Source organism: Felis catus, chromosome E2 (genome assembly GCF_018350175.1).
Source record: "Felis catus isolate Fca126 chromosome E2, F.catus_Fca126_mat1.0, whole genome shotgun sequence".
NCBI lineage: Eukaryota > Metazoa > Chordata > Mammalia > Carnivora > Felidae > Felis > Felis catus.
Window position 1 is genome coordinate 14,164,038 of NC_058382.1, and position 13,391 is coordinate 14,177,428.

The 13,391-nt window shown below is 53.3% G+C and overlaps 1 protein-coding gene across 1 annotated transcript; it reads left to right on the forward strand.

Moving 5' to 3' along the window:
* The first annotated feature begins 6,232 nt into the window (after positions 1 to 6,232).
* SERTAD1 (SERTA domain containing 1) lies at positions 6,233 to 9,544 on the forward strand. Its single transcript, XM_003997794.4, has 2 exons — positions 6,233 to 6,393; positions 8,469 to 9,544. Exon 2 carries the CDS (start codon positions 8,469 to 8,471, stop codon positions 9,195 to 9,197), a length of 729 nt encoding a protein of 242 aa, XP_003997843.1. The 5' UTR covers positions 6,233 to 6,393; the 3' UTR covers positions 9,198 to 9,544.
* Positions 9,545 to 13,391: the final 3,847 nt, after the last annotated feature.

Consider the following 13,391-nt stretch of genomic DNA (forward strand, 5'->3'; position numbering starts at 1 on the left):
TTTGAATCTCCCACTCTTCCGCACCACCAGTCACCCTGGTCTCATTTGACTCCACGCTCATAACCACCCCAGGGCCTTTGCACTTATTAATGGCCCAGAGGATATGTCCCCTCTAGCTTCACCAACATAAATGTCCCTTTCTCAGAGAGGTCTTCTCTGCCCTTCCTAGCTCGACGTGTCTCGCGGCACCGAACATTCACCCCACTGTTTGATCTTCTTGCTAGCATCTATCCTATCTCAAGTTATTTATCACCTGTTTATGGTTAGCCTCCTGGTCTATAAAAACTCTGAGAGGGAGGGGTTTTGGTGGTCTTAGCCCAGCTGTGTGCCCTAGTGTACAAAACTATGCTCAGTACAGGTGTGCACTCAAAAACAATTTTTTTTGGCTATTAAAAAAAATTTTTTTTAATCTTTATTTATTTTTGAGAGAGAGAGAGAGAGAGACTGAGCATGAGGGGGGAAGGGGCAGAGAGAGACGGGGAACACAGTATCAGAAGCGGGCTTCAGGCTCTGAGCTGTCAGCACAGAGCCTGCCGTGGAGCTCGAACCCACGCACTGAAAAATCATGGCCTGAGCCTAAGTCGGACGCTTAACTGACCGACCCACCCAGGCGCCCCTTTGTGGGCTATTGTTGAAAAAATGAACCGACCTTGCAACGGTCAACCCTCCCTCTTACCTCTCTGAATTCACCGTCCTCACAGTCTCCCCACTACTGTGCTCCAGCTATACCAATCTCTACAGTTCTTCAAACAAGCCAGCATGTCCCAACCTTAAGACTGGATTCATACCTGCCTCCCTGAGCGATTGTGCAAACCGGAAAGGGGGGCCTGATGCATGCCAAGGATTCCAATAATCGCTCAAATTTATTGTCTACGGGGTGGGCCTGGTGCTCTTCCAGGCATACGAATAAGACAACTCCTGCCCTCATACAGCATGGCAGTTGGGGAAGGCTGCAATACCCACACAAATAACTAAAACGGAGAGTCCGTCGGGTGGTGACAAATGCTATAGAGAAAAAGAAAGCAGAGCGATGGGGGTGTTAACTATTTCAATGGGATGGCCAGAGAAGGCCTCACCGACAAGGGGACATTTGAGTCAAGACCTGAGGGAGGTGAGAAGTGAGTCATGCCAATCTGAGGGGGAACGGATGTCGGATGGATGTCGATGCAGACAGAGGTAACAGCTGCAGACAGAGGTAACAGCCGGTGCGAAGGCCCTGAGGTGGGAGCCTGAGTGGAGCGTTTGAGGGACCTGAAGAGGTCAGTGAGGCTGGAACAGTGTGCAAGAAAAGAGCATCCTAGGAGATGAGCTGAAAGAGACGTACGGTCTTGAGGGACTGAATTTTACCGAGTGAGATGGAAGCCACGGGAGGCTGTTGAGCAGAAGAGGGATGAGACCTGACTCACCTTTTAACAGGTCCTCCTTGCCCTAAAGATAATCGAGTGAAAAGGAATCAAGTAGCTTTCTAGTACCACAGTGAGGCCACTATAAGGAGCATCCCCACTTTCCAGATGGACAAACTGAGGCTCAGGGAGGCCCGGTATCCCCCGCACCCCGTTAAAGAGGCTGATGAGAGAAGTAGAAAGGCTGGCCCGCAGAGGGACCGGGTATCTGAAGACAGAGTCCACCTTCCCCAAACTGCGCTCTTCCGGCCCGCGGTGGGGGGAGGGGGCGCGGTCGCCTCGGGGCGTGGCCGATGGGCCAGGCCCCTCCCACCTGCCCACTACCCATCCCCAGCCGGCCGGGCGGTGGAACACTTCGGAGGTAGCGGCTGCGGCTGCGGCGGGAGCCGGCCCGGCGCCTGCTCCCTCCCCAGAGGCCGGGTGGGGCGGGGTGGGGCGGCCGGCTGGGGGCGGGGCGCTCCCCGACCCGCTTCCCCCTCCTCCCGCCGCGGGCGGAGCCTCCTCCCCAGGCCTGCCGGGCGGGCGGCCTGCTTCTGGTTTCATTTGCCGAGGCCTGACCTCTCTCCCTCTCCCTTCCCCCCAGCCCTTTGAATTCCTGGCTCCTTCTGCACTCTCTGGTCTCAGCTCCAGGGTCACCTCCTCAGGGAGGCTCTCCTGGGCCATCCCGCCACAGGCCTCCCTATTATATAGCGTCCTGTTTTGTTTTCCTCAGGGCACTGAACAGGGGCCGAAATTATCTTCCTCATGTATTCATCTTCTAGGGTCTCAGAATAAAACACAGTGGTCCATAGAGGGCTCTAAACCGCCTGAAAGCTTCTCTGACCTCCCAGGCAACACAGTCCGGCTACCCTGGCCTTGCTGCCTGGCAAACTCCCTCCTCGGGGCCTTTGCACTGGCCCTTCCCTCTGGCCAGAACACTCTTGTTCCAGAGCTTTAGTACCTCTCTCGTTTCATTGGGTCTACTCAACGTCACCTCTTCAAGGAACTTCCTACCAGCACCAGCCAGCATCCTATCTACACCACGCACCACGCACCCTTTCACTATTCTCCCCCTGCTCTGTTTTATTCTTTTCCTTTTCACTTCACCTTCTAAGATACTAAGCAATTTCTTTATTGTATTAAGTGTATTGTCCACCTCCTCATGTCAGGGGTTTTTGTCTTTATAGTTTTACTGCCGTATCAGTGCGGTATCATCCACAGTACCTGGCACACGGAAGGTGTTCAATCCATGAATGTTTGTGAATCAATGAATGTTTTTGTTTTCATATTTCTTTTCTTTGTTTACCTCCTCCCCTGAGCCATGAAAAGAGAGACCCTGTGAGGCTTATCCTCACGTATCCTTGCTGGATCCTTATTGACTGTAACAGTGCCCAGAATATAGTAGGTGTTCAATAAATACGGGTTAATCAAGCTCTTGCGATTTCTGGGAGCTCTCCAGCATTCCATCTGGAGCAAGCCACTTGGAGACTCGGAGCCTCCTGTTTCCTTAGGCCATAAAGATAGGTTATGGGAGAAATTATGTGAACTTGCCTAGCAGGGGCCTGCTTCTAATTAGCATTTTACCCTCCTTTTATTATGAAAAATGGTAAGCATATAGAAAAGATGGGGGGTGGGACGTATTCTCAGTGCCTGTATAGCCTCCCATCTAGATTTAATTGTTAATATTTTGTTTCCTTTATCTACATATGTATATATGCATATGTATATTTTTTCTTTTGCTGAACCATTGGAAAGTAAATTGTAGATATCTTAACATTCTACCTCTAATAGCTCAGCAGGAATTTCTTTTTCTTTTCTTTCTTTTTTCTTTTTTAATAGGAAAGGAGGTTTTGTTTTTTGTTGTTGTTGATTTTTAAGTTTATTTATTTTGAGAGAGAGAGAGAGCAAGCACTTGCAAGCAGGGAAGGGGCAGAGAAAGGGAGAGAGAGAGTCCCAAGCAGGCTCCAGGGGGCCACCAGCATAGAGCCCCAGTGGGGGCTATGAGATCATGACCTGAGCTGAGATCAAGATTCCGATGCTTAATTGACTGAGCCACCCAGGCACCTCGGTATTTCTTAAGATTAAGGACACTCACCTACAAACACAACATTTCACATCTAATAGAATTAAGATTTCCAGGGGCGCCTGGGTGGGTCTGTCGGTTGAGTGTCTGACTCTGATTTTGACATGATCTCATGGTGCGTGAGTCCGAGCCCCACATCGGGCTCTGTGCTGACAGTTTGGAGCCTGCTTTGGAGTCTCTCTCTCCCACTCTCTGTCCCTACCCCACTTGTTCTCCCTCTCTCTGTCAATAAATGAAAAACCTTAAAAAAAAAAAAAAAAAAAGAGCACCTCGGTGGCTCTGTTGGTTAAGCATCCGACTTCACCTCAGGAGATCTGGTGAGTTCAAGCCCCACATCAAGCTCTGTGCTGACATCTCTGATCCTGGAGCCTGCTTCAAGTTCTGTTTCTCTCTCTCTCTGCCCCTCCCTTACTCACACTCTGTCTCAAAAATAAATAAACATTAAACAAAATTAAAAAAAAAAAATAATTCCAGGGACGCCTGGATGGTTCAATCAGTTAAGGGCCTGACTCTTGATTTCGGCTCTGGTCACGATCTCATGATGGTATGTGAGAACGAGTCCCATGACAATTGGCTCTTCGCTGACAGCAAGGACCCTGATTGGGATTCTCTCTCTTCCCCTCCCCTGCGTTCTGTCTTAAAAAAAATGTAATAAATAAACATAAAATAAAAAGAATTAAGAATTCCACAAGTCATCTGATATCCAGTCTATATTCAGATTTCCCCGTGAATATCTTTTGTAGCTGTTTCTCCAACACCACCCCCCCCCCGCAGTCAGGATTTAGTGAAGGTTCATACGCTTATTTGGTTGTAATAAAGAAATTATACAGTAATTTTCATTCTAGAAAATCCTCCACCATCAACCCCACCAAACCCTTTTTCTGTTTTCTTGAAATTGAATTGTTGGTGGAACAGCACAGTTGTGCTGCAGATGTTCCACATTCTGTATTTGTCTGATTGTGTTCATGTTTAATTTGTTCCTCTCTGTCTCCTATAAGCTGAAGGTTAGGTCTAGAGGCTTTGTGAGATTCAGTTTATGAAATTTAACAGGGAGACTCCACAGGGAGTGTGCATACTTCCTAACGCATCATATCGGGTGGTGCCCAGTGTCGGGGTGTCCCTCTCTTGTGGGTACAGAGTTTCATTACATGGTTAAGGTGGTGAGAACCACATCTCCACATCATAAAAGGATATTTTCCCCTTGCAGTTAGTAAGTAACCTGTGGGGTGATGTGTTGGAGCCTGTCAAGATCCTGTTAACCTTTCACCCTAAGGTTTGAGCATCCATTGATAATTGATGCCTGAATCGAATAGTTTAGTTAGCATTTTCTAGAGCTTACTTTGGCCAGAAGCTTTATTTACAACTAACAATTCTTCCCAGAACTCCAGAAGAGTTAGCAAATGAGCTACTTGGAGAAGCTAAGTCCCATTGTCAGTTTATCAGACAAGTGTTAAACTCCTGTCTACCCATAGCCCACCCCACGTGTCCCCCTCTCCTTGAATTAAGTACCTGTGCTATACCAACAGCTAATCTACCAACAAAAGGACATGTCGAGCACCATTCTGAGCATTTCATGCGATTACTCTTTTTTTGATATTAATTAATGAATTAATGTATGTATTGATTTTTAAGTAGGCTCCAAGCCCTACTAAGGGCTCAAACTCATGACCCTGACATCGAGAGTCACATGCTCTACAGACTGAGCCACATAGGCACCCCGTCCCCCCCAACCCCGGCCTTTTTTAAAGATTTTGTTTTTAAATAATCTCTACACCCAATGTGGGGCTTGAACCCACACTCTCAAGATCAAGAGTTGCATGGTCTTCCAACTGAGTCAACCGGGTGCCCTTATAGGATTATTCTTTTTTAATCCTCAAAATAATCTCATTTTATTTTATTTTTTTTAATTTTTTTAACGTTTTTATTTATTTTTGGGACAGAGAGAGACAGAGCATGAACGGGGGAGGGGCAGAGAGAGAGGGAGACACAGAATCGGAAACAGGCTCCAGGCTCTGAGCCATCGGCCCAGAGCCTGACGCGGGGCTCGAATTCACTGACCGCGAGATCGTGACCTGGCTGAAGTCCGACGCTTAACCGACTGCGCCACCCAGGCGCCCCCCCCAAAAAAATTTTTTTTAAGGTGAGGAAACTGAGACCCGAGGGGATTCAAACACTCGCCCAAAGTCATAAAGTTACTTAGGGTATGAAGCCCAGGATATGTGACTCCAGTGGCATCCACTCCTGCCCCCTCCCTCCACGCCTATAACCACCATATAACTGCCCAGCATTTGCTGAGTGTGCTATAGCGCTCTTACAGATACAAACTTATTTTAATTTTCCTAACTCCCAAGGGGTAGGCAAGAAGATGCCCATTTAACAAACTGTGTGGCTCAGAGAGGTTAAGCATTTTTCCAAGGTCACACACACATCTAATGAGTGGTTAGAATTTGAACCCATGCCTATCTGGCTTACAGTACAGACCCGTTAGAGTTGGGTGTGTAAGAAGCTCAGTTTGGGTTTGGCAAGTGCATGGGCAGGTGTGAGGGGCCTGCACTTTGAGAGGTTAAAAAAAAACCCTCCCCGCTACTGTCCCGCAGGGAAAACGGCCACCCCACCTGGCCCGGTCCCTTCACGCAGTAGCCGGGCATGCGCCCTGGAGCCAACCTACCCTCCTTTCGAACCTTCCCTCTATAGGCTCCGCCCATCACCGTCCAGGCCCAATCCCTGGGTGGAGGGCGGGGCCGCCACGGGAGTGGGTGGTAGTTAAGGAGAGTCAGGAGCCTGGAGTCGTGCGCCGGAGTCAGAACTGCGTCTCACGACCCAGGCGCCGGTTGCTGAAGGAAAGCGAGCGAGCGATGCTGCCGTCGCCGCTTCCTGATTGGCTGTGCGTTGATCCCTCTTCGTTCTGATTGGCAGCGGGTGAGCTAGGTATGTAAATGAAGTGAAGGGGCCTGAGGAGAGAAGGGAAACCCTCGGCGGGGTCGTTTGGCCGGTTCGATCCCCGGGTCCTGCCGGTACGCGCCGGGGCTGCCCGGGATCGAGATGCGCGGGCCTCTAAGTGTCGCCCGGCCGGGTTGGGTGAATCACGTCGCAGCCCAGGAAGGGGGCGGAGGCGCCGGCTTCTGGCTCCGGCTGCGTGACTCACCCGCCCCCGCCGCCGCCGCTTCGGAAGGAGCCACCTCCACTGCCTGCCGGAAGCGAGCGCAGGCAGAGAAGGCGGAATTAGTCCTCCGGGGATCCCAGCCCGCACGGTCCTGGGCGGCAAGCTGGAGCGACAGCCAGGACGTGGGGGCAGTGTCGAGGATCCCGGGGTCTGAGGAGCCGGAATCCCCGGGGAAAGCCGGCCTGGCGCCGCTAGGGGGCACCGGGACCAGGGGGCGGAGTCGGGTGGGGGCAGAATTCCTGCGGTTCTGAACTCCCGGGTCTGCGGGGAAGGAGGCGAGGACCGTTTTTAGTAGGGTGGGGGGTTACTTCTAAGGTCCTGTGGGGCAACTCCCCGGGGACTGGACCTTGCAAGCTTCCAGTCTGAAAAAAGCAAGTTGGGGCTGGGGTCCAGAACTCCAGGGGCCCCTACCTCGGGGAAAGTGTGGGTCCTCAAAGTTCTCTCAGTGGCCCCCTGTGCCCGTCAAGATTTCCCGGCAAGCTCTGTCTACTAGGCCTCCCAAATAAATCCTGAATCGATCAACTTCCTTCCACGTCCACTACCAATCACCTTCTACTCCAAGCTACCATCATCACCCCAAGAGTGCACTAGCCTCCAAATGGAGCTTCCGATCACGCTCTTCCCCGTCTCCACTCCTCCCCACTCATCTTACTCCAAGCAGCTGAGGGGGATCTTCTGGAAACCTAATCCACAGCACCACTCTATTCCCTGCTCAAAACCCTTCAGTGACACTCACAGTAAAATCCAAACTTCTTGCCTCTGCTTGCTTTCCAAACCCTGTTCCCTCCCATGTCACTCTGTGCGCTGACCACACTGGTGTTTTTTCAGTTCAAGCTCATCCGGCCTCCAGGTCTTTCTTTGCTTTTGTTGTTCTCTCTTCCCTGAATGCTCTCCCCCTGGTTCTTCTATAGCTGACTCCTTCTCCTGCTTGAGGGCTCCACTCAGATGTCTCTTACTCAGAGGAGCCTGCCCTGACCACCCCCCAGAATCTTTTAGTGTCTTCCTAGCACCATCTGTACATTTCCTGTATTTAAAATTTCTTTTTTTTTTAATGTTTATTTATTTTTGAGACAGAGAGAGACAGAGCATGAATGAGGGAGGGTCAGAGAGAGAGGGAGACACAGAATCTGAAGCAGGCTCCAGGCTCTGAGCTATCAGCACAGAGCCCGACGCGGGGCTCGAACTCACGGACTGTGAGATCATGACCTGAGCCGAAGCCGGTGGCCCAACGGACCGAGCCACCCAGGCGCCCCTACGTTTCCTGTGTTTATGTATGTATTTGTCTGATTTATAGACATTCAATAAATGTTAGGTTAAACTATGTGAAACAGCTGCTTTCATGGGTTAAAAAAAAGGTTGAATATTGGGCATTTCACATGGTTCACTGAAGAAGTACATAATAATAGCTATTAAAAGTACTTGTTAATAAGAATAGTTACAATGTAGGGGCGCCTGGGTGGCTCAGTCAGTTAAGCATCTGACTCTTGACTTCTGCTCAGGTCTTGAGATCGAGCCCCGAGTCAGGCTCTGCGCTGGTATCAAAGGGACTGCTTGGGATTCCCTCCCCTCCTCTACCTCTCTCTCCCCCTCTTTCAAAATAAATAAACTTAAAAAAAAAAATAGAGTGCACTAGGCACTGTTGTAAGTGCTTTTTGTATATTATCTCATTTACTCCAGAGAACAACTCTATTATCTTAAAGTTTCCCTAAGGAAGCACAGGCTCAAGAAGTTAAATGACTGGCCCGAGATCACACCAGACACCAGTTACCAGAGCCAGGGTTTGAACTTGCCACGGACTTTCTATAAGTGAATGACTCGCCCCACCCCCCACCCCCTGCAGATGATGCTGAGCAAAGGTCTGAAGCGCAAGCGGGAGGAGGAGGAGGAGGAGGAGCCGGAGAAGGAAGCCTTGGCAGTCGACACCTGGTGGCTGGATCCCAGGCTCCCAGCAGTGGCACAGGCACCCCCGGCTGTGCCCTCCAATTCCCTCTTAGACCTCTCGGTGCTCAAGCTCCACCACAGCCTGCGGCAGAGTGAGCCGGACCTGCGGCACCTGGTGCTGCTAGTGAACACCCTGCGGCGCATCCAGGCATCCATGGAGCCCGAAGCTACCCTGCCCTCCGTGCCCAGCCCGCCTGAGGCCCCTGGCGTGGCGGCTGACAGCCTGCTGGCCAGCTCAGACGCTGCCCTCTCAGCCTCCATGGCCAGCCTTCTGGAGGACCTCAGCCATATCGAGGGCCTGAGCCAGGCCCCCCAGCCCTTGGTGGACGAAGGGCCGCCGGGCCGCCCCAGTGGCGGGGCCCCACCCGGCCTGGGGGCCTTGGACCTGCTGGGCCCAGCCACTGGCTGTCTGCTGGACGATGAGCTCGAGGGCCTGTTTGAGGACATCGACACCTCTATGTATGACAGCGAACTTTGGGCACCAGCGTCTGAGGGCCTCAAACCCGGCCCTGAAGATGGGCCTGGCAAGGAGGAAGGTCTGGAGCTGGATGAGGCCCAGCTAGACTACCTCCTGGACGTGTTGGTGGGCACACAGGCGCTGGAGCGGCCACCGGGGCCGGGGCGCTGACCCCCACAGCGGAGATGGTGGTTTGGTGTCCAAACTGAGCCTGGTTGCTGGACTAACTGTCCTTGGAAAGACACAGCTAACTTCCCTAGAACGGAGAGAGGGGCTTTGGAGAGACAGAATCCATTCCTGAGCAACTTCACCTCTGTCCTCTTGTCTAGGGCTAATGAGGGGAGTCTGGGACTGGCCCTTGGGAGGGGATGACAGGGCCCGGTGGCTGGAATGTGATGTGGACCAGGCCCTGTGCTGGACTGAATCGGCGGAGGTCGTTCCCGGGGATACTTTTTCCGTGATGTGGGAGGAGACTGCACCATTTTCTGGAAATTAAAACCAGTCCTGGGTTATTTCAAGTCTGTGTGCTTTGTCTCTGGGCTAAGGCAAGGGTCAGGTAATAACCTCCAAATTTTACTGAGCGTGGACTGTGTGTGCTAAGCACCTGACGTGTGTTCACTCTTTTCATCTTTGAAATTAGATGGCCATTATTACTATCCCCATTTCACATTTTGAGAAAACTGAGGCTCCAACAGGACATCGCATGAGGGGGTGGGTTTCAAGCCATGAACTTTACTGCTTTCTTGTTCTGGTAAGCGGATGAGTTAGCTCTGGTAACTGGCCCTCTAGAAAACTCCCCCCAACATACTCTGCCAGGTTTCCCTGATTGTGCATGATGATGGTGGTCGTGGTAGCAGTGGAGGAGCCCCAGGCCACCAGAAATCATGGCCTTGCCTGAAGTCTACCTGTGTGTCTTGAGGCTGGGGGTGGGGCAAAAGGGAGGTTTCAGAATGAGCCAGAAATAAAAGCCCAAAGCTGAAGGCTTGATGGAGCTTCTCCAAAGAGCTTTGAGAGCCAGCTCTCCCAAGAAAATGGGGAAAGGCACGGGAGACTCCAGAAAGTTAAGAAGAAAAAAAAAAAATCCACTCGGGGTCTCAAATCTGCCTTTGGGCAGGGATAGGGCAATTTGGAGGGTGCCTCTGAAATAAAGCCACCGGGTTTAGCGGCTTGACCGCAAAGCAGAGGCGGTCCTGCCTTCCTTCTAGAAGAAACCCAGGCCCTGGCGAGCTGGGGCCACCTGCCCCACTGCTCGTGTGATAGGGCCCGCCCGAGCGCCGCGCCGGGTGTCTGCGCCGCCCCCGCGGTCCAGCCGCATTCCTGGCCCGGCTGGGAGGGGCCGCACACTCAGAGGCCTGGCACGGGACCCAGGAGGCGTCCTTCCTGGCGGCTGTGGGGGCAGGGCAGCGCCCCGGGTGCGGGCGGGGGGAGGGGCACGGTGAAACCCACGGGCGGCCGCGGGGCCGGGGGCCGGACGGTGACCTGCGAGGCCCGCTGGGCCTCCAGTGGGGTAACGCCGGCAAGAGGACACCGAAATCGCCGGGCCCCAGAGCCTCCACCCTGGCCGGAAGCTCTAGGGAGGCTGAAGCTGGGGTGGAACTGGGGGAGGCGGGCAGCTTCGGCGGCCCCTCGGGCCGGGAAGGGGCGGGCAGAGCGGAGCTTCCTGGAGGAGGAGAGGAAGTCGTGCCCATTTCTGGAAGTGGATGGGGCGGCCCGGGGAGGGGGAGTGGAAATGGCCCGAAGGGAGCTGGTGCCCTGGCTGAGGGTCTTCGGGTGCCTGACTCCTACACCGGGTGACTCCAATGGGATTCAGACCTTGAGAGTGTGGGTTGAGCTCTGCAATGCCCCCTGGTGCTCAGTCTGGGGGTCTGAGATGCCACTGCCTTCGTTCCCTGTAGATCTGTCCAGTGGTCAAGTAATCTCCCAGTGTAGGGCCAGGAATGCCCTCTGTTTACAACACTCTGGGGGCCTGTTTCCGTTGTCTCTGGGTGCCAAACTGGGGGACAATCTGTGATGCATACTGATGCAGACAGCCTACCCATCTGTCAACGATGCTCGCATCTGCCCCTGTGCCTACTTGGCCAGCGATGCCCCCTCTCCCCAGAGCCTCTGTATACAGTTGCACAGGTTGTGGGCTGCGCATAGACCCTATGTTTAAGGGGCTACTATGCGTGTTTCAGGCACCATTCGTTTACATATTGACTGCAACAGTTTCCCAGCAGATGGAGGTCAAACGCCTTGGGGAAGGAGTATGCCTTTTGCACAAAAGCACCATATGGGCTGGATCAGCTATAGTCCCATCCCACAGGTGCCCTCGGGTCTATGAGCAGCTCGCGCCTGAGGACCTATTCCCCCCACCCCCTACTCTCCCCATGTCTGACCCCCAGATGATTGCGCAGGCTCCCAGGCTCTAGTGTGCCCCACCGCCCTCAGGCTCAACCTCAAGAGGCCACCCTACCTCAGCCAGCAGATTCCAGGGCCCACACCATTCCGAGCTGAGCCACCAGCCCTGGCGCTGTTACTCCTTTTCACAGAGCCTCTGTGTTCCTGCCAGGACACTCCCCAGCCAGGCTAGCTCCCCTCCAGGGGCATTCTCAGGACCCCCCATCACACACACACCTCTCTCCTCAACACCTGGGACAGTTGTCCTTGCTGTCCTTCACTCCCCTCCCTTCATCCCTTCTCTTATTCAGAAAAGATGTATGCTGGCCTACTGCATGCCTGGCTAAATCTGACCGTGTCTGTCCTCTGCTCCTCTGAGATCTGAACTCTGCCCCTACCAGGGCTCATCTCCCCCACCTCCCCGTCCCATTCACGCACTTAAGGAACATTTACTGAGCACCTGTGGTCCCAGTGCAGAAATCTATGCTTTTTTTTTTTTTAACATTTATTCATTTTTGAGAGTGAGAGACAGAGCATGAGCGGGGGAGGGGCAGAGAGAGAGGGAGACACAGAATCTGAAGCAGGCTCCAGGCTCCAAACTGTCAGCACAGAGCCCGACGCGGGGCTCGAACTCACGAACCATGAGATCATGACCCAAGCCGAAGTCTGATGCTCAACCAACTGAACCACCTAGGCGCCCCCAGAAATCTAATTATGCTTAAGTCGATGATTATTGATGCAATAAGCCCTTGAGCAGAGGTTGTGCTGAAAAGCCAGATCGCCTGCATTTGAACCTCTCTGCTTTGCCATCCTGTGGCTCTGTGACCCTAAGCAAGGGACTTCACGTCTCTGTGCTCATCTGTAAACTGGAACAGCCTACCTCCAAGGGCTGTTGTCCCGAGGTGGATGGGGTGGGTGAGTGTTGTAGGCAGAGGGAACAGTATAAGCAACGGCTAGCCCCTGAGGGACCCTAAAACTTTTTCTAGGATCTGGAAGTTCTGGGTTTGGCTGGAAAGAGGGAGAAGCAGTAAGGTAAGTGATGGGGCTGGAGGGGTCTGCAGGGGGCCAGGGCGCAAGGGACACTGGGTGAGGGACTTTACTGCTAAGGTACTAGGGAATCACGAAGTGAAGGAATCCCTCTGGCTGCCATGTGGACGCAGTGGTACAGAGGGGAGACTAAAGGCCGGGAACCCCGAGGGGAAGCTGGGAAGGGACATCACATCCGTGGCAGGATGGTTGGGAGGAAGGGGAGAGGGGTTTGAAAACCAAGAGGACAGGCTCCGGGATTGATGAGCCTCGATGGGGCAGGGGCCTCACACAAGGCCCAGGGCTCTAACCAGGAGACCCACGGGGACAGTTGGGGCTGCCTTGGGATGGTGACTGGGGGGACAAGCAGGTCTGGGGTTGACGCTGAGGCCAGAGAGGGACACAGTGGGTGAGAGGGGCTGGTGGGGGGACACCCTGGAGAAGGCATCTGGGTCTTGAGGCCCGTGGGACTGGGCTTAATAGGGAGGGTGGGAGGCAGGAGCAGGCAGAGGTGATGTGAGTGAGGGAGAGATATTGGCTGTGTTGCTGGGCACCCAGCTACCACTTGGCTCGGAGTGGATCGGAGAGGGTGGTCCCTGAGGACAAGCTTCCACCTCTTTCCCCAGCCGCACAGGATATCCTGTGTTTACTGAGGTGGCCTTGGCCGGAACCGGGACACTGGTGCCACCCCCTAAACTCAATTTCCCGTGGCCACACCCCCTGGGGTGAGGAAAATTGAGAGACACAGAGAGAGACAGAGAGAGGGACAGAGACGAGGAATGAGGATAGAGACAAAGAGAGGAACAGAGAGGTACAAAGACACACAGACACACTGTTCATGACAAAACACGGCAAACTAGAAAAGGAAGCTTCCTCAGCTTCCCCTGCCTCTTTTACATTCCCTGATTTCTCCAAGGGGCCCCTTGCACAGGCTGTCCCCCTACTTGGAACCCACTCTCA